At 43.6% G+C, this 20,792-nt stretch overlaps 1 protein-coding gene across 1 annotated transcript in view; it reads left to right on the top strand.

Annotated features, from left to right (window-relative positions):
• The window catches only part of DLC1 (DLC1 Rho GTPase activating protein), a 339,270-nt gene extending 320,965 nt beyond the window's left edge, over positions 1–18,305 (top strand). Inside the window, 11 exon segments of the mRNA XM_049772336.1 lie at positions 1,465–1,504; positions 1,507–2,887; positions 3,343–3,519; positions 6,907–7,066; positions 7,196–7,394; positions 10,224–10,437; positions 11,667–11,781; positions 11,986–12,204; positions 13,395–13,612; positions 14,365–14,538; positions 15,824–18,305. Of these exon segments, the coding sequence (XP_049628293.1) occupies positions 1,465–1,504; positions 1,507–2,887; positions 3,343–3,519; positions 6,907–7,066; positions 7,196–7,394; positions 10,224–10,437; positions 11,667–11,781; positions 11,986–12,204; positions 13,395–13,612; positions 14,365–14,538; positions 15,824–15,944 (3,018 nt within the window). The 3' untranslated portion in view covers positions 15,945–18,305.
• The last annotated feature ends 2,487 nt before the right edge of the window (positions 18,306–20,792 follow it).

The raw sequence follows: 20,792 nt of genomic DNA, 5'->3' as shown, positions 1-20,792 counted from the left end.
ATAGGAAACTTGAGGACCTTTGATGAGGCCTCAAGAGAAGGAGTAGGTGTAGCACTGGGTCTGACAGTCACAAAGTGAGCAGGAGAGTGTTTAGTACAAGAATGAATTTCTGACTGTTCAGAGCACACATTTTATTTTGTTCTTATTTTTTATGGGGTCACACCCAGCAATGCTCAGGGGTTACTACAGGCTCTGCACTCAGGAATCACTCCTGGCAGGCTTGAGAACCATCTGGGACGCTAGGATTCGAACCCAGGTTGGCTGTGTGGAAAGCACACATTTTGAATTATCTTTGAGTCCCTGACCTACAACTCACCTTCTTGGGGGAGGAAAACCTTTTAAACAAATGAACTGGAACTTCAGCACCCACTGAGCTGTGGAGAGGAGACAGGAAAGCCAACCCGATGCCTCTACTCACTGTCCTGTGAAACTTGGGTCATATGATACGTTCCACACTGGTAGGAAAGTCATGAATTACATGGAATTGCTGCATCTTTTGATGCAGTCATTTTTGTTCCTGTATAACCCTGAGTCCTGCACATAAATCAGACAAAATCAGCAAAGACGTCACTAGTGTTTATGAACATTTTGTGCTGTCAGGATTGGGTATTTGTGGAACCTTGTTAAATTGCCTGGAGCATGTCTGAGGTTGAAACTTCCCAGGACACTTGTGGCATTAGCTGTAGATCCCAGGTCTGGTGGAGCAGAGAGGAGAGGGAGGGGAGATGACCAGAACAGGTAAGAGGCTAAACAAAATCAGATCCAAGAGATAGAAGGAACGGAGGGCTGTGGCTTAAGGTTCTTATTTGAAAATTTTGCAAACTTTGGGAAGGTGGCTGGAGATTCAGTTGCCATTATTCTTAGTGTTGGAAAATGAACTTTTAATTACAAAAGGGGATATAAACACAGACAGCAAAACTGGAGACCAACCAGAGGGAGTCCTACCCATTGTTGACTCCAGTTCAAAATATTTTGCATGCCTGAAATTTTCACAGATCGCAGAGGCTCCCTGTGTGAATAATGGAGGCACAAGCTTATAGATCCCAGCATTTCTATAAAATAACCTTTGGTTAGACAGTCTCCTGTTGAATTCTTTTTGAAATTTTTTTTGGAGGGCCACACCTAAACAGTGTTTGGGGCTTAATCCTGGTTCTGCTTTCAGGGATCATCCTAGACCATATATGGTGCCAGATATTGAACCTAGGTTGGCCTTGTGCAAGGCAAACATTCTACCTATTGTACTATCACTCTTGCCCTCCTAGGAAATTATTTTTTTCCCTATTAAATTCTTAAATAGATCTTCAGTCTTTGCAAAAATAAGTAAATAAAAATAAGGCTGTCAGAGAGGAATAGGTGTTGGCAGCAGGTGGTGAACAGTGCCCCAGACCTTGAGCCCTTGGCTTCTTCTGCTTTTGCTGACTGCAGGTCCCGGTGCATGAATGGCTCCATTTTCTGTCTTTGCAGAGTGAAGATTCTGATGAGGATGAGCCTTGTGCAATAAGTGGCAATGGACTTTCCAGAGGGACAGCAAGAGGTGGTCACGGCTGGAAGAGTTTGATGTCTTTTCACCCAAGCAAGACCCCGTGCCAGGATCCCCAGATAGTAGCCACCTGCAGAACGCCCCAAGCCACGAAAGCATGCTGACAGACCTCAGCGAGCAGCAAGAGGTGGCTTCGGTCCGCAGCCTTAGCAGCTCCTGCAGTCTCCCCACTGCTGCAGCCCAGAGTGGGGACAGCGCCACAACCCGGACCAACTCAGTCATTAGTGTTTGCTCATCTAGCCACTTTGTGAGCAATGATGACTCCTTCTGTAGCCTTCCCTCTCCCAAGGAACTGTCCAGCTTTAGCTTCGGCATGAAAGGCCAGGAGAAGAGTGGCAAGTCTAAAGCACGCAGCCTGCTGAAACGCATGGAGAGCTTAAAGCTAAGAGGTTCCCACCATGGCAAGCACAAGGCACCGTCCAAGCTGGGCCTGATCATCAGCGGGCCCGTCCTACAGGAGGGAATGGATGAGGAGAAACTGAAGCAGCTGAACTGTGTGGAGATCTCAGCTCTCAATGGCAACCACATCAATGTCCCCATGGTACGAAAGAGGAGTGTCTCCAATTCCACACAGACCAGCAGCAGCAGCAGCCAGTCCGAGACCAGCAGCGCCGTCAGCACGCCCAGCCCCATCACCAGGACTCGAAGCCTCAGTGCATGCCACAAGCGGGTGGGCATGTACTTGGAGGGCTTTGATCCCTTCAACCAGTCCACGTTCAACAACGTGATGGAACAGAACTTTAAAAACCGCGGCAACTACCCAGAGGACACCATCTTCTATATACCAGAAGATCACAAGCCTGGCACGTTCCCAAAGGCCCTCTCCAATGGCAGTTTCTCTCCCTCCGGGAGCAGCAGCTCAGTGAACTGGAGGACTGGAAGCTTCCATGGCCCGGGTCACATAAGCCTGCGAAGGGAGAACAGTGGTGACAGTCCCAAAGAGCTTAAGCGACGCAATTCCTCCAGTTCCATGAGCAGCCGCCTGAGCATCTATGACAACGTACCCGGCTCCCTCCTGTACTCCAGTTCCGGTGATCTGGTGGACCTGGAAAACGAGGACATCTTCCCGGAGCTGGATGACATCCTGTACCACGTGAAGGGGATGCAGAGAATCGTCAACCAGTGGTCAGAGAAGTTTTCTGATGAGGGCGATTCAGACTCAGCCCTGGATTCTGTCTCTCCCTGCCCGTCCTCTCCCAAACAGATACACCTGGATGTAGACCATGACCGAGCCACTCCCAGTGACCTGGACAGCACAGGCAACTCACTGAATGAGCCGGAGGAGCCCTCAGACATCCCTGAAAGGAGGGATTCAGGGGTCGGGGCCTCCCTGACCAGATCTAATAGGTGAGAAGAAGGTCTCTTCTCCCTCCAGAGTCTGGGTAGAGGGGGCCCAGCCAGAGAAAGCCATACCTTTCCCTTCCTGCTTAGTGGGTCTTGGGTCAGTGCTGGACTTCACAGCCTTGTCAGTTCATGATGAGAGCAACCAGCCTGGAGTGCCTGACTTCCAAAAAGAGTGGGTGCTGTTTGTGGAGAACTCAGTTTCAGATTGGGGGCTGGTAAAGTCAACTCTGTGATGGCGATGGTGGTAGTTGTGCCATGGTGGTAATATCCTGGCCCCTGCCTCCCAAAAGGGATCCAATGGTTCATGTAATGGTTTATATGTCTCCTCACAGAAGAAGTGCGAGAAAAATTGAAGTTCCATCCTCACGTGCAAGGGTGCAACCTCAGTGAGCAATCCCTACAGGTTTTGGTTGAGGCCTTGGTCTTTGTCTCACCATCTTCTGCCCTTCTCTCTGCAGGCACAGACTGAGATGGCACAGTTTCCAGAGCTCTCACCGGCCAAGCTTAAACTCCATGTCACTACAGATCAATTGCCAGTCTGTGGCCCAGATGAACCTGCTACAGAAATACTCGCTCCTGAAGCTAACCGCCCTGCTGGAGAAGTACACACCTTCCAATAAGCATGGCTTTAGCTGGTAAGGGTTTTAACAGTCGTGGTCAGCTTCTTGAGGCTGTCCCAATACTCAACATAACCATTGTTCTCTTCATCTCTTCAGTCTGGCATCCCAAGGCTGTTTGTTGCTCTGCATCATCAAAACTATTAGATACTGCTTGAGCCAGTATAGCATTAGGGTTAACTGGTGCCTTTGGTTGATTGCATTTAAAGCAGTAGTTGTTGGTGTGAAAATGGACCACTTGTCCATCTCATTCTATAGCACCTTCTCAGTGCTAGGCTTAGTAAATAGGAAAAGTCTCAGCCCTGACCTATGGAAAGAAGTCTCAGTGTATAACCTCTGAATGAGAAGGCATTAGGAAGCTTGAAATGGGTTAGGTGTGTAGCACCTGACCTTTTATTCTGATTTCTATGTTGGAGCTCCTTTGTTTGGGTTTGAGCCACACCCTGGCTCAGAGTTTATTATGCCTTGCTCTTGGCACTTCACAGGAGCACTGTATTTAGTGCCAGGAGGTACTATATTTACTTGCAAGGCCAGCAACCTACCTGTTATACTATCTCTCCAGATCTAGAAACTTAATTTTAATGTGACTTTGCAACATCATTCAGAAACCTGAGCTAAAATTAAAAAAAAATAAATAAATGTTTGTTCTCAAACAGACTTTCCAACAGTACTGCATTTTAGAAATTTGCCTCTAAGATACAAACTAAAATGTACATGAAAATAAAACATGCCTGTCTGGAGCGATAATATATTGGACAAGGCTCTTGCCTTGCATGTGCCCGACTTGGTTTCTATCTCCAACATCCCATATAGTTTCTTCAAGCACTGTCAGGAGTAATTTCTGAGTGCAGAGCCAGGAACTAACCCCTAGGAATTGCTGAATGTGGTGCCGTTTCTCTCCCCCTCCCTCCTCCTGCCAAAATAAAAGGAAGGAAAAGAAAAGAAAAATGTGCTGCTCTCAATTTTATTGGTGCAAATCCGGGAGCTGCCTCTAGTTGCCATCCCAGTGCATATGACAGTGTCAGCCTTTAGGACCTTTTACTAATCCAAGTGTTAATTATCTAGTGGTACTACTCCAAAATTTTATGAAATCCGGGGCACAGTCAATTTCATTAGTGATGCTTTGAGCGAACCAGAAATTGTTTGAGAGAGCTGAAAGTCCTGAGCAAAGTAACTATTCCCTCTCTCCCAAGCTCCTCCTCTTCTTGGGATTCCAGTGAGTTTCTCTTCAGCATCAAAGCACCTCCTTTTCAAAGGCTGTTATTATGTGAGCCTTGCTAAATACAGAAGTTGTTTGTTCTGAATGACAGAAATAAGTATTGACCAGTTTCTCCACACATGCCTCAGATTCTCGGTAGAGATCGTAATGTGTTCTTTGCACATTCTGCCCCTGGGCTTTTCTGCCCGACAAAGGGAGTATTATGCACACTTCCAGCCCTATACCATACATTTTACTGTATGGAAATGCAGGGCTGGCTCTGTGCTTGCATTTTTACCTTCCCGGAGCTATAAACAGTCACATGCCATGGCTGTTGGTAAGCACTCAGAAATCAAAGTGGTCTGCCTTACATAGCGCTCCCGGCCAGCTATTTAAAACTGCATATTTTACATTCCCATTTCAGAGTTGCTCTCCTTCTCCCTACCTTCCCACTAAACCCTCAAAAATCTCAGAGTTCCTTAATACTTCGTGAATTCCCTAATACTTCTTGAATTTTGGTCAATTTTTCCAATGAGTTAAAACCAGACATCAAAGTCTTACATTGTGGGATGCTTGGAGAAATTCTGCCCCCAGTTCTTTTCCTGTTGGGCCTTGCCCTTTCTTGTCCCCTCAGAGAGGTCATTTGTAGAGCTGAGATTTCTGCTTGACAGCATTAAATGCATGACATGGTTTCCTGCTGTTGCCTATACTGCTGGGGCTGGACCCGGCTGCTGGCCTCCAGGGAGCCTGGTAGGCTCACAAAGCCTCATTGTTCTTTTTCATTCTCTTTTAGAAACCCAAAGAGGTTCTATGCTCCAGGGTCATGCAGGAGAATTGATTTTGACATCTGGTCATTCAGCTGGGCTCCTCCTGTTAAGCTGTGGAGTTGGTCCCTGTTCTATGAAACAAAGAGGCCACCCCTCCCACCCTGGGGGCTTGCTAAAAAGATTGTGAGGGAAGTGATAGTAACCTCAGGAGCAATTAGGGTCACATTCTGTTTGTTGCCTTAAACAGAAAGGTGATTTTGGACAGGCTTGATGGCACTGAGTAATTCTTTTTTCCTAAATGGGGCAGTAGGCCAAATTAGTTTGGAAACTTATACAGCCTCAATAATTTTGGGGGGCCAGAGAGATAGCACAGCAGTAGGGCATTTGCCTTGCAAGTAACCAACCCAGGACCAAGTTGGTTCAAATCCCGGCAACCCATATGGTCCCCTGTGCCTGCCAGGAGTGATTTCTGAGCACAGAGCCAGGAGTAACCCCTGAGCGCCGCCGGGTGTTGCCCAAAAACAAAAATAATAAAAATAATAATAACAGTAATTATTATATTATTATTTGGGGGGGGTTGGGCCACACCCGGTGGTGCTCAGGGGTTATTCCTGGCTCTATGCTCAGAAATCGTCCCTGGCAGGCACAGGGGACCATATGGGATGTCGGGATTTGAACCACCGTCCTTCTGCATGAAAAGCTAACGCCTTACCTCTATGCTATCTCTCCAGCCCCAATAATAATTTTGCTAATTGTTTTCTCCTCCAGCATTACCTTTTTATCCTTTGGATTTCATTGAACACTTAGAAATTATTCTTAGGGGCTAGGCTAGCATACAGCATTTAGGATGCTCTACTCAGGTTCAGTTCCCAGCACCACATGGTTCCCCTGAGCATCACCAGGTATAGTCCAGGAGACTCCCAGTACCTCATAGGTGGCCCAAGTGTGGCCAACATCCCAGGCCTGAGTAGCATTATATTCTGGCATTGAGCCACTGGCCCATTTGGTAGAGATTTACTGGTGGGGCCTAGGTCTCCTGAGCACCACTTTTGGGCCCCTTCAATCCCCTGCCAAGAAAAAAAAAGAAACTGTTCTTGTCCTTTTATTGGACCAGTGGAAACTTGTTTTTCAGACCCTGTCTTGAAACACAAAATTAGGGGCTAATGTTGTCCTTTGCTGCAGATCCTTCCTGTGCTGCCTTGATGTAAGGAAGCTCAACTCGATGCAAAGCAGATCCAATTCAGTCTTCACAGGGAGGGAGAGCCCTGAGGAGCCCTCTGCTAGGGATACCCCAGTCCTAGTCTTGATGCCTAGAAGATCTCGAGGAACACTGTAGTGGATGTCTGTGGTCGTGGGCATGTTTTATACTTACCTGCCTTGATGGACAGGTATAGACTGACAAACTTGTCTCCTAACACTATTCACCGCTTTATCAAACAGGGCTGTGCCCAAGTTCATGAAAAGGATCAAGGTTCCAGACTACAAAGACCGTAATGTGTTCGGGGTCCCTCTGACCGTCAATGTGCAGCGCACCGGACAGCCCCTGCCCCAGAGCATCCAGCAGGCCATGCGCTACCTCCGCAATCATTGTTTAGATCAGGTGAGATCACCACTGCCCACTCCTGAAGGGCAAGTGTGTAAGTTCGAGGGGGGAATCAATAGTTGGTACTCTTGATTGTTTCTGAATGAAAATGCTGCAACCCTCCTGACCATGTTGTACTGCTCACAGCTGGGACTGTTCAGAAAATCAGGAGTCAAATCTCGGATCCAGGCTCTGCGCCAGATGAACGAAAGTGCCATAGACTGTGTCAACTATGAAGGCCAGTCTGCTTACGACGTGGCAGACATGCTGAAGCAGTATTTTCGAGATCTTCCCGAGCCCCTCATGACCAACAAACTCTCAGAAACTTTCCTGCAGATCTACCAGTGTAAGTGTTCTTAGATCTGGGAGTGATGGGAGTGGGAGAAAGGGGCACCAACAAGAACCCATTGTTTCTTATGAGTCATTTTTTGGCCCAGCCAAAAGATGACCAGTGAGGAGCCCAGCATTGATGTCTTTCTCGTCCCTTTATTTATGGGTCATATTTCTTATACCTGTTGAATGATAGTTTCTTTAGCATGAATTTTCTCTTTCTCTTTCTCTTTCTCTTTCTCTCTCCTCTCTCTCTCTCTCTCTCTCTCCTCTCTCTCTCTCTCTCTCTCTCTCTCTCTCTCTCTCTCTCTCTCTCTCTCTCTCTCTCTCTCTCTCTCTCTCTCTCTCTCTCTCTCTCTCTCTCTCTCTCTCTCTCTCTCTCTCTCTCTCTCTCTCTCTCTCTCTCTCTCTCTCTCTCTCTCTCTCTCTCCTCTCTCTCCCCTCCCCCCCAATCTCTCCATTCTTTTTGGTTTGTTGTTGTCTTGTTTCTGTTTTGAAGTTGTCCTTCCTCTCCAGTGGTACCCAGTGGGACTAGAGGGTCTCCTCCCAGTGAGAGTTGGTCTCTCAACCAAAGGGGCTCCACCAGTGCTACTCCAGCTATACAGTGCTGGAGCTTACCCTGCAGTGCTCAGGGATCTCTAGGGCTGCTCCTGGTAATGCTCCGGACCTTGTGGTGGCAGGGAATCAAATCACAGGAGTGGCCCACAATCAAGACCTTAAACCCCTGTATTATCTCTCAGGTCCCTGTTTTATATTCTCACCAGGAAATGTATTTTCCCCACTCCTCTTGTTATTGGACAAGGTCTAGTTGTGCTGGTCTGGGCTAGGATCACTTTTCTTAGTTGTACTTTTCTCACATACCATCTGAGTTGCAGTTCCAGGCAGCAAAGCTGCCATTCCAGGACATGTGTGTGAGTGATACCAAGGGTTGAATATGCAGCCTCCTCTTTGCAAGGGATGCTTTTTGCCACCAAGGCATCCCCTGCACTCCTTCCCTAGGAAATCATTCTTCAGTTATTTCTAGAACAGTTATCCAATGTGCTCAAAAGAGCAGGAACCAAGATGTCTCTATTTTTGCCTTACCAAAGAAATTTCAGTTTCTTCACATCTTCAACAGGGCTTATGATGTTTAAAATATCACAGGTGGGGGTCGGAGAAATAGCACAGCGGTACGGACGGCATTTGCCTTGCTTGTGGCTGACCTGGGATCAACCCGGGTTCAATCTCAGAATCCCATATGGTCCCCCAAGCCTGCCAGGAACAATTTCTGAGCACAGAGCCAGGAGTAACCCGAGTGTTGCCGAGTATGCTCCCCACAGAAAAAATCACAAATGTCTTTTGTATTTTATCTTGCTATAAAATTAATAAATAACTTTTTTTTCTGTTACCCATCTCTACTTCTGCCTGAAATACTTATGAAAACAATATCTATGCCCGTCACACTTTTAAGTAAAGTTTAAAGCAAACAGTTGTCTAAATTAATGATCAAGATCAGGATTATTGCTTTCAAGGCCTTGTGTTTTTCTTGGCTCACTGTGGTATTATAGCATGCAATTTAAACTCAGCTTCTCTCACTGCTCAAATTGTCTTGAGTGCTGGCGCAGTGGACTTTATTTTATGAGAAATGGAACTGGTCTGGATTATTTCATTATTTGTTTCATCCTTTCACATTTTGTAAAAACCCAGATCACACTTTCCCTCACTGAGGTATTTGTTATGTATTGTAACCATGGTGCTGTGGAATAGGGTTTGTCCTATGGAGTACACTGGAGAGACTTGATTTTTCCATCACATGCCTTTTAAAAGAAAAATTTGTCTAGTAAAGGAGACCTGGAGAGTGAGCTCAGCATTTCATATGTGTTCTTATTTTATGGACTTATTTCTCAAGAATGGATTTATAGGACTAGAGAGATAGTACAGCAGGTAGGATGCTTGCCTTGCACTTGGCCAACCTGAGATCTATCCCTGACATCCTAACTGGCCCAAGCCTCACCAGGAATGACCACCAGGTACAAACCCAGAAATAAGTCTTGAACATAGCTGGGTATGTGTTTCCCCTCCAAATGGATTTTTAGAATAGCCATTTTATGTTTGTGCATTCATTTTTCCCTAAAACTGAAAGAAATGACCAGTTAAACAGATTTTTTTAGTTTATTGAACATTTTAGCAATTTTCTTTTCCTATTCAAGAAAGTTTAGGTCCATTACAAATCACAGAAATCTGTGAAGATACCAAACTAAAGTAGTTACAGCTTAAAAGATCTCAGTTTTGGGCTAGAAAAGTAGCTCAATGGGCAGAGTTCAGGCTTTTTATACAGGAGGTCTGTGTTCAAACTCCAGCATTCTGCTACCTGCTATTCTGAGCACAGACCTGAGAGTAGTCATGTAGTACTGAAGGTGTCACCCACCCATCAGAAAAAAAAAAAATAACAGATGTCAGTTCTTACATTAAACTAAACAAAAGACTTAAATGTATACTGTTTTCAGTAATTGAAAAAAGGAATTGAAAAGGGAACTGGAGGTTTCTCAGAAATTCTTCAGAAAGAAAACAAAAACTTCTATAAACTGGCATCATCTGGAGTTGAACTCTGAGATGGATTTAGGAATATATTGGCATTGTGGGTGTTTTAAAATGTTTTAACTCCTCCACGGGCAGGAAATACTTAGGGTAGTGACGCTGGTGGCAATGCCTAATTTCTTCCATATTAACCTCAAGTACACTCTCTGCAAGTGCTTGCTCAGGACTGGGCTGGGGGCTTTGATGCTGGTATTTGCTTTGAGACATTTTTCTGCAGTAATTCATGGAAAATCACTGAGTTTGATGGGGAAATTCTGGTGTCGTGCAGATGTGCCCAAGGACCAGCGCCTCCAGGCCATCAAGGCTGCCATTATGCTTCTGCCTGATGAGAACCGGGAGGTGTTACAGACTCTCCTTTATTTCCTGAGCGATGTCACTGCAGCTGTGAAAGAAAACCAGATGACTCCCACCAACCTGGCTGTGTGCTTGGCCCCTTCCCTCTTCCATCTCAACACTCTGAAGAGAGAGAACTCTTCTCCGAGGTACATGTCAGGAGACTGAAGTAGCCTCCTTTCCTGCCAGTGTGACCCCAGTGTTTTTGTGGGCTTCTACCTGAATTGAGCATAATTGAGTTTGACCTCCTTCCTTCTGAGCCTCGGATGTGGCCTCAGCCAAGCCATTTTGTAGAAAGAGATTTGGAGTCTTGCTGAGTTATGGCAAGTGTTGAGCCCAAGACTCCCCCATTACATTGTTATATATTTCTGCCAGCAAATAATCATACTAATATACTGACCTAAAAACTGGACAGGGAATGCTGCCTTGGCCACGGCAAGTGTATGGTCAGTGGAGCCAAGCTCCAGGCTGGGCTGGAAGTGGAAATAACTAATGATAGAGTCGAACCTCAGGGTGGGGACCTGGCCTAAATCCACTGTTCATCACATTTCTCCTTAAATGTATATGAAATGGGAGTTGCTATCAGAGTCAAGGAACTGGAAAGTAGCAACAGTTGATATTTGTTCAGCTCCAAAGTCTTTTGTAGACATAGGATCACACACTTGACATTCATTACCTCATTACAATGGCAGAGTCAGTTGGTGTTTCTTTGCCTTTTGTTGGATGTACTCCTGGGGGGAGGGTGTACAAAAGGAATCACACACTGGAGCTCAACCACGTTCCAGATTCATCCGCAAAATTCTAAAGACACTCTCAGCAACTATCTCTTAGCAGGAGGTATAGGATCTAATTGTGTAAGATGAGTTAGCTACTTTTAAATATCTTTTTAACTAGATCTAAGCATTGACAGGCATTCCAACTTTAATGGAATAGAGAGGACAGAAGGGGGAGATATGATAAGATTAAGACACAACCTCTAGGAAAGAATAGATGTTTCCTAGGGAGAGGATCCTGTTTATTGAAAGTAGAAAGAATAGCTAGTGACACTGTTTATGGCAATGCCCGCTGCCTCCCACCCATGCAGCCTGCAAGCATCCATTCCTGTCCCTACCACCCATGTCCGAGCTGCCTGTTTAGATAGGAGCCTGTTTGGCTCAACGACTTCAAATAGCCTGGGTTTCATTAAAGACCATCTCTTTCATGATTTTTAGTACAGTGTTGATTAAACTGAGAAATTCTGCTCATCAAAGTAAAATTCTTTTGAACCACATAATGACAGATAGACCACAGCGGAAGGTGGTGGTTTTTCTTCACTGGAATAACACATTGATTAAGAATATATAAATATCTGAATCTTTTAAATATTTTTTCTGTCTAGGGTAATGCAAAGAAAACAAAGTTTGGGCAAACCCGATCAGAAAGATTTAAATGAAAACCTTGCTGCTACTCAAGGACTGGCCCATATGATCGCTGAGTGCAAGAAGCTTTTCCAGGTAAGACATTGGAATGTTTTATTCTTGATTAAGGATCTTGTGAATAGGACAAAATCTTGGGCTTCCACCCCTATCAAGGAGTATGGCCTTCTCATCTTGCACACCTGGTCCTAATTTGATCTCTGGTACTGCATATGGCCCCTCAGCACCAGCAGTCTCCCTCGTCCACTTACCCTCCTTTTTTGTCACTTGTGTCCCTCACAGGTCCCTGAGGAGATGAGCCGATGTCGAAACTCCTACACTGAACAGGAAATGAAGCCCCTCACTCTGGAAGCACTGGGGCGCCTCCACAGTGACGAATCCACGGACTATCACCACTTCATCCAGGACTGCATGGATGGCCTGTTTAAAGAGGTTAAAGAGAAGTTTAAAGGCTGGGTCAACTACTCAACTTCTGAACAGGCTGAACTCTCCTATAAAAAGGTAAGTGCTCGCTCTGTACAGGGTACAGGACTTGGTGCTTTTGACCCTTTGCCAGCTCACCTCTTCCCTTGGATTTAGGTTCTCCCAAGAGTAGAAACCAGTTAACTGAAGAATTTTCTTGGGCTGGAGGGAAAGTGCACTGGGCAGAGTATATGCCTTATGTGTGGGAGATCTAGGTGCCATATTTGGCATTGAGTGGTACCCCATGATCTGCTTGTGTGACCCCAGCACAAAGCAGGGATTCTTTTACATAGAATCACGCTAAGAGTTAGTTCCCTGGAATGATTTACTAGTAATGGTATGAGGCTTCATGAAATCTGATGATTTGCTTTGATTTGTTTATTGTTTTGGAGTAATATCCTGTAGAGCCCAGGGTTTACTCCTGGCTCTATACTCATTGATACTTTTGGTGTATTGCTCAGGGGACCCAATGGGGATTTAAATCAGACTGGATACATGCAAGGCAAATACCCTTCCTGCTGCTACACTTTGATTTTTCTGTGATTCACCCAAAACTTACTTTATTCTATTCTCACTAGATCTACTCTTTAACTAGCAGTAAACACTTGGGGAGACAGGAACCATAGAGATCAACTTGTTCGAATTAAAAAACCTTGGAGGGTAGAGCACTCATATGGCTTAATATGATCGGCTCTGGAGCTAAAGCGATAGATGGTACAGCAGGTAGTACATTTATCTTGCACATTTATATTGCTGATCCAGGTTTAGTCCCCACCATCATGTATGATCCTCAATGCCCCACCAATAGTATGCCCTGAACACTACGAGGTATAGCCAAAAAAAACAAAAAACAAAAAAAAAAAAAAAAAAAACCATACAAGCACAAAAAATATGACTAGCTCAGCTGCTTTTTTACCACCAGGAAAGGAAATCAATTAAAGCAATTGGGATAACCAGGGAGAATTGGAGGTATAAGTTAAAGATAAAGATCTGACTTCATAACATTTACTTTAATGTGGATCCCCAGGAAAACATAGCTCACCATTTGATTAACAGATGACACCAGTACTTCCAGTTACTTTCTCGCCGCTCTTCACAATGTTGGGCCAGCCACCTCTTACGCCAGAAAATGTCTGGGACTCAAGAGACCCCTACTTGCATAGTCTGCCTTCAAACAAACCTAAGTGGATTTTCATACTCTAGCACTAAGAAATACTTGTATCTTTCAGGTGAGCGAAGGGCCCCCTCTCAGACTTTGGAGGTCAACCATTGAGGTCCCAGCTATGCCGGAAGAAATCCTAAAGCGTCTTCTCAAAGAGCAGCACCTCTGGGATGTTGACCTGTTGGATTCAAAAGTGATTGAAATCCTGGACAGCCAGACTGAAATTTACCAGTATGTGCAGAACAGCATGGCGCCCCACCCTGCCCGGGACTATGTGGTTTTGAGGTGAGAGCTTCCACATGGATTCTAGAGGCAAGGATGATTGTGTGTGTCCCTCTGTGCCTATCCTAAGGTGATATCATTATTTAAAAAAGAACAGAGGCCCCCAAGAAAGATGTTGAGTCTATCCAAATGTGGAGAGGATGTCTGTTTATTCCAGTCCTGTGTTCCTATCCTTGAAAGTGGTCTGAACTTTAGACTCAAATGCAAAAAGAGGCACATTCAAATGGGTAGGTTCAATGGGAGCAGACTTTTGCCTCTTTTTATAGATGTACTCATTGGAATCAGCTAGTGAATGCAGAAGCAGGAAATAACATTTGGGTCCCAAGTGAGCCGTGGTTAAAGCTGATTTATATGCAATTCATAAATTCTCTGGAGACAGTGTTGAAAGAGGAATTCCAAAAATCTTTGAGGAAATATCACATCATTAGTCCAGAACATTTTCCACAGAGCACCCCTTTTTTGAGGATATCTGTGTCTTAAAGCATTTGTGACATCTCAAAATGGTTTTCAGTCACACTTCTAGCCTTGGTTCTCTTTCAAAGAAGTGACTGTGTGAGCACATCCACCCACGGTCAGCAGGGCTCTGAACAGAGTTATTCATTCTGGAATCTTTGCTGAGTTCAGAGCAGACATGCTGCTGTTTCTGCCCTTCAGCCATCCCCTTTAAGAGTGAGGCCCTGTTTTCAACTGCTTCCAGGAAATTCCATTCCCCCTCACTCTGGGTTGGTGTATTTTTTTTTTCTCCTTCTCTACAGAACATGGCGGACGAATTTACCCAAAGGAGCCTGTGCCCTTTTGCTTACCTCTGTGGACCATGACCGGGCACCCGTGGTAGGAGTGAGAGTCAATGTGCTCCTGTCCAGGTATCTGATCGAGCCCTGCGGGCCAGGGAAATCCAAACTCACCTACATGTGCAGAGCTGACCTACGGTAGGTTCTGATTCTAGCTTTCTCACCTGGTGAGGGTCAGAGAGACAATACAGACTTCTTTGTCTGATATGAAGAATGGTTCAGTGATTCATCATTGTGCCTTGTTTATTCCATAAAGAGCAATTCTTATAAATCTCCAAGTTTCCTGCTCTTTGGCATACTGGTTTCTAATCTTCCTTGTTCAGGATATGGGGCTATTCAAGCCATTAGAAGATGACAGTTTTGTCCTCAATCTAAATTCACAGAAGCTGAGATTTTGAACTAGCAAGCAAATGCTGTTCTGTTTGTTTTTTGTTTGGGGTGATACTCAAAAATGATTCATGCTGGTGCTATTGGTACCATATGGGATGTGGGGATTGAACCAGGATCAGCTGTGCATACAGCCCTATCCTCTGTACTATGCTCCACTCAAAGGCTATTTTATATTCAGCAGTTTTGAAATAATATGACCTTCACACTTTTAGTAATTAATTAGCTCTGAATTTGGTACCACAGGCCAGTAGATTGCAATGCAGACTAAAAACCAGCAACAAATGACCCAAGGTGACCATGTGAAGTTCTCATTAGAAAACTGCATTTGGGGCCCGGAGAGATAGCACAGCGGCGTTTGCCTTGCAAAGGTGGTTGGTTCGAATCCCGGTGTCCCATATGGTCCCCCGTGCCTGCCAGGAGCTGTTTCTGAGCAGACAGCCAGGAGTAACCCCTGAGCACTGCCAGGTGTGGCCCCAAAACCAAAAAAAAAAAAGAAAAGAAAATTTCAGGGGTCGATGAGGCAGCGTAGGGGTAAGGTGTCTGCCTTGCGAGCGCTAGCCAAGGAAGGACTGCAGTTCTATCCCCCGGCGTCCCATATGGTCCCCCCAAGTCAGGGGTAATTTCTAGCGCTTAGCCAGGAGTAACCCCTGAGCATCAAACGGGTGTGGCCCAAAAAACAAACAAACAAACAAAAAAAAAACTGCATTTTAGTTTTCTCTGAATTATCCATATCATATGCTTTTTGCTATATATGAAAACATCCCCAAGATGTTTATATATATATATATATATATATATATATATATATATATATATATCCTCAAGATATATATATATATATACATATACTTGGGGTGTTATTTCTTATTGTAAGTATTTGTTCATTAGATATACCAAGACATTAACTTTGGAATAATGATAGCAATATTTACTACATTTTACTGGTCTAGAAGTGAAAGTCTATTCTGAGCTATCTTCTGCTTATTTCCATGCTTCCCACTCCCAACAATTTATCTTTTCCTTTTTGTTGTAGTGGCCACATGCCAGAGTGGTATATGAAATCTTTTGGACATTTGTGTGCGGCTGAAGTTGTAAAGATCCGAGACTCTTTCAGCAATCAGAACTCTGAAACCAAAGACCCCAAATCTAGGTGATTTCTGAAGCACAACAAGTGTACCCACCACCCAGGTGTTTGTTTCTGCATTGCTTGCCGGTCCTTGAATTAGTGGCTCTGAGTCTAGTCCTGAAGCAGAAAACTACAAGTTGGAGTGTAAGAATTGCCTCTAGTGGTTTGATATATTTTTTAAGCTGCTTCCCTATTTGTTTAAGGTCTGTCTTAGACCTTGACTGGAATATATGAAACTGCAAAAAAAAAATGATATTCTTATTCAAATTGCTTCTGAGAAGCAAGACTCTATAAATACGTTATAGAAGATAATGAAGACTTCATTCTCTTGTGATATTGGTGTCTGTGTACCTATGTCATTTAAGTTGCAGTGTGCTAAGGGACTGGTGTATCCACTGGAATAGTTGGTACTCTGACAAGTTTTCTCACTGAGATGAGCAAAGAAAGGTTTGCACAGAGGAATGTGTGTATGTGTGTTCGTTGCTGGTTGAGTGGCATAGATGTATAATGTGGAATGCAGTGGCTGGCACACTGAGACGCCTCTGAGAAGGATATTGATGCATCAGGCACAGTTTAACCTGAAATATCTGACTACCCCAGGAAAAATTCAAAAGGGAACCCATACCTTAGCCCATATTTTTTTTCTGAGTTAATAAGCATATTCCTTCTCTCCAATTTCTTCCTTTCCTCATAAGGAATAAGTTAACCCTGACACCCCATTTCAAATGTACTTTCTCTTTAGTGCTGATTGCAAATAGTGATATTGTTTGTAACCACTATCTATAGTTCAGAGATGAACCCCACCAATACCCTTTACTTGCACAGTTTTGCTCTTCTTTGTAAAATCAAGATATAAAAGTGAACATCTAGCATTTATTCCAAACTCAAGCATGAAAACATTATACCAGCAGAATTTTTGGCATCTTCGTGTCTGTTACAAACTATATTATGTCCAGCAACACGAACAACTTTGTGTGGCCCAGGGAAATCTCTGAATTGGACCTCACCACAAAAATCATTTGTTGTTGCTGTTGTTATAGTGTTTCTAAAATCTGCATGTGTTTATTAATTGGATTTTTCCTTATGAACAAATAGCAGATAGGTTTATGACCTACTATATTTTGTTTTTACATTTTTCTACTTTTTTTTATATAATGATGCCCCTGGAATATATTTTAGTGGTAAAGGAAAATAGTTATTGTGATGAAAAGGAAAAATACACCAGCATAGTTATTTTGGAAGGGTAGTCTTTATACAGGTTTTACTGTAATTATAAAAGATTGGCTCAAGAGACAGTATTAGTGAATTTATTTTGTATGGTTCAAAAGTGAATTGTGTATGAATGAGACTTGTAAGAAGGATTTTTATTTTGTTATAATATAATATACTTACCATTGTCAGTATTATTTCAGAGGTTCTTTGAAGAATTGGAGAGGGCAGATTAGAGTTTTAAAATTTTTGAGTATTTTGAATATCAGTGTTCTTCATGAAGATATACTTGTATATTCAATTTTAATGGCTTTCAGATTTGTAAGATTGTTGTATATACCATTCTATTAAGGAACATGCACATGTGTCCGCTATGCTTTCAAACATAGACAAAGCATGATTTAAGATTATTATTTAAAATATACTTGTATTTATACCTCAGATATTCTTTTTGGGTTTTGTACCTCAAATTTTTCCTAATGTAAATACACTTTACATGAATACAAATCTAAGTAAAAAAGAATAAAAACAAATGATTTATATCTTGTTCTATATCTGTACAGAATATAACCAAAAAGTGCACTATGAAATGTTCAGTGAAGGGAAAAGTTTGGCCTTTTGCCTTTGTACTGCATCTCACTTCCACCCTTAGAGCACAGATTGCAAAGCCTGTCATTCTAGCGTGCACCAAAAGGAAAATCCAAATTTGCTGAAGGAAAACTCAGACCGAATCATTCCAAGGCCAAACTGCCACTGAGCCATTCACTAACAAACAGGAAACCCTGGTGAAGGTTCAGGAAGCGTGGAGAGTCTCCACACAAAGGTCGTTAGGAAATGGTGCTGAGAAAGTTACAAGAATAAGCAACAGCAACAGAAAGATGCTCTTAAGCAAAGCCAAGGTCACTGATTAATGCCACAAAGGTCTCTTTCCCACTGTTTGGTTTTCCTGTTGAAAGGATTCCTTACATATTTCACAAGAGTTGGAGTCAAAGGATGCAGACATGCTCAAGAATTCTGCTTCAAGTCACCAAAAGTGATATTGCCACAACTTACTAATTGTGACTAATTGCCTGGATCATAAGCTCTCCGAGGGCAGGGCTCTCGTGTATCCTCTAACCCCCAACAGCAGCTTTCTGTGTTTTGTACTTGTAGGCACCTAATAAATTTATTATTTGCTAAAGGGAATTGATTGAATGTGTTTTGCTTATTTGCAAGGGAAAAAGAATCTCTTGACTCCGAAGGTCTTCCTTTCTTTGACTCTATACACAGCCTTTTTCTTTCTTTTTTTTTTTTTAATTACACAAACTAGAAATTGTTGGGCCTAATGGAATCTTAAAAGTTTGAGTGCAAAGATGACCCTGTGTTCTGTATACATGTAATGGATACTAATTCTAAGATAAAAGATGTTACTAGAATTTTAGCAAATCTCATCTCTCAGTCAATAGGAGCAGGTTATTTTGACAAATACTTGCTCCTGGCATAGAAAAAGAAAAATCCTAAACTTCTCTGTCATTTATTTGTTTTTCATTTTTGGGCCATGTCACATGGGTGACACTCAGGGGTTACTTCTGGCTATGCACTCAGAAATCACTCCTGGCTTGAGGGACAACGAACCATGGTCCTTCCTAGGTTAGTGCATGCAAAGCAGGCACCCTACTGCTTGCGCCAATGCTCCAGCTTCCCACTTGTCATTTTTTAAAAGAACACACCAACCACAGACTTGATTTCCTTTTTCCTCAAGTCCTAATTTTTACAAAGCTTTGTAAAATGAAGATAGAAATGTCTTGGGCCTGACTTACTACTTGAGTTGTTTTCTGAATTATCCTGAGTTACAAACAGGCTGTATGAGGTCACCAGGATGGAAGACACTCGGGCACCCTCAGGTGACTTAGATCACTTTGGCCACAGCACCCATTTGCTATTTAACTCATTTAGCCAGTTAATCCAAACCTGTCTCATAATATTCAATGCTGAGATACAACAATGAGCATGGCTGATAGTGCTCTGTCCTCAGATGCAATAGGATAAGGCCCAGCAATGAACAAAAAGACCAGTGCCTGTGCTCTCAGAGGGCCGGCTAAGATCTGGACTAAACTTGGGACTGGAACAATAGCTCAGGGTGTAGAGCACTTGCCTCCCACACATCTGACCTGGGTTTGATCCCTGGCATCCCATATGGTCCCTTGAGCCTTCCAGGAGTAATTTGTTGTTGTTGTTGTTGTTGTTATTATTGTTTTTGTTTTGGGGTCACACCTGGCAGCGCTCAGGGGTTACTCCTGGCTCTTTGCTCAGAAATTGCTCCTGGCAGGCTCGGGACCATATGGGATGCCAGGATTCGAACCACTGTCCTTCTGCATGAAAGGCAAACGCCCTACCCCCATGCTATCTCTCCGGCCCCTCTAGGAGTGATTCTTTTTTTTTTTTATTCTTTAACATTTTTATTGAGGTAACATAATTTATAGTACAATTAATATTCTTGCAATTAATCCATTGTTCCAATACCACATCCATCAACAGAGAGTAACCCATGAGCACAGCTGGATGTGCACCCCCCCCAAAAAAAAAGATCTTAAAGTCACAAAACTTCAAATTGCTACTCAAGCATCCTGTCTACAATGGATAGAAAGATAGGAGCACTTACAACTTTCTATCTTAAGAGATTAGTTAAGAGATTTTGTGACTGAGGGAGACAGGGCTTGGGGGGTGAGGTGGCAGGATGACCACAACCATTGATGTTTGGGGACTTTCTGTTCAGTGTGCAGGGGTTGCTGCTGAGTGACTCTACATTCTTCTATCAGGGGTCTTAAACTCGCGGGCTTAAACTCAAGGATCACCCCGACTTTGCCTCCTGTGGCCCCCAGGTAAATTGAGTTTGAGACCCCTGCATCAAACCTGGGTCTCCAGCATGCAAAGCAGTGAGTGAGGTCACTCACCAGCTCAATTAAATTAAAATTAATTTCTAATGAGCACTATTGAAATTGGTGCTTCAACTTCACTGGTTGGAGTGCCTATGTGTGTGCCCTTGTGCATAAATATAGCTATAGGAGCTACTGGCTTTATTTAAATTTGGTTTGGAGCGGCACTTGTTTCTACCTCCATCTCTGGTCATTCTCTACTGTGCTTGCTCATGGCATTATGCAGTGCTGGAAATCGAACCTTGGACTCTGCATGCAAAGCATACTCTCTTAAGCATAGCTCTCCATGAGCTAGCTCTCCAACCCAGTGAAATTTTATAATTATATACTCATAGGTATAGCTTTTGTGCACTTTTGTTTGTTGTTTTGGTGGGTGAAGGGCAGTATTCAGAAGTGATGAGGACCCTCCAGAGTTAAGACAGCATTCATTGCTCAGGAGTCTAAACTAGGGTCCTGGAACTGGGTGATTGTATCGCGATTAGAATGCTTGCCTAGCACATAACCAATCCAGGTTTGATCTGTGGCACCCCAAATGGTCCCCCAAGCACCACCAGGAGTGATCCCTAAGCACAGAGTCAGTAGTAACCCTGACTCCAGGGTGTAACCCAAAAACAAAAACAGACCCTGGGGCTCATGCACATCAGGCATATGCTGCAGTACCTCATGCTCTTCCCAGGCCTTAAGACAGTAAGTATCAGGAGCCTCCAGAGCCATTTGTGAAGGTGGTTTGAAAAACGAAGGCTGTTCAAATG

Source organism: Suncus etruscus, chromosome 4 (genome assembly GCF_024139225.1).
Source record: "Suncus etruscus isolate mSunEtr1 chromosome 4, mSunEtr1.pri.cur, whole genome shotgun sequence".
Lineage (NCBI taxonomy): Eukaryota > Metazoa > Chordata > Mammalia > Eulipotyphla > Soricidae > Suncus > Suncus etruscus.
This window is presented reverse-complemented; position numbering and strand designations above follow the sequence as displayed.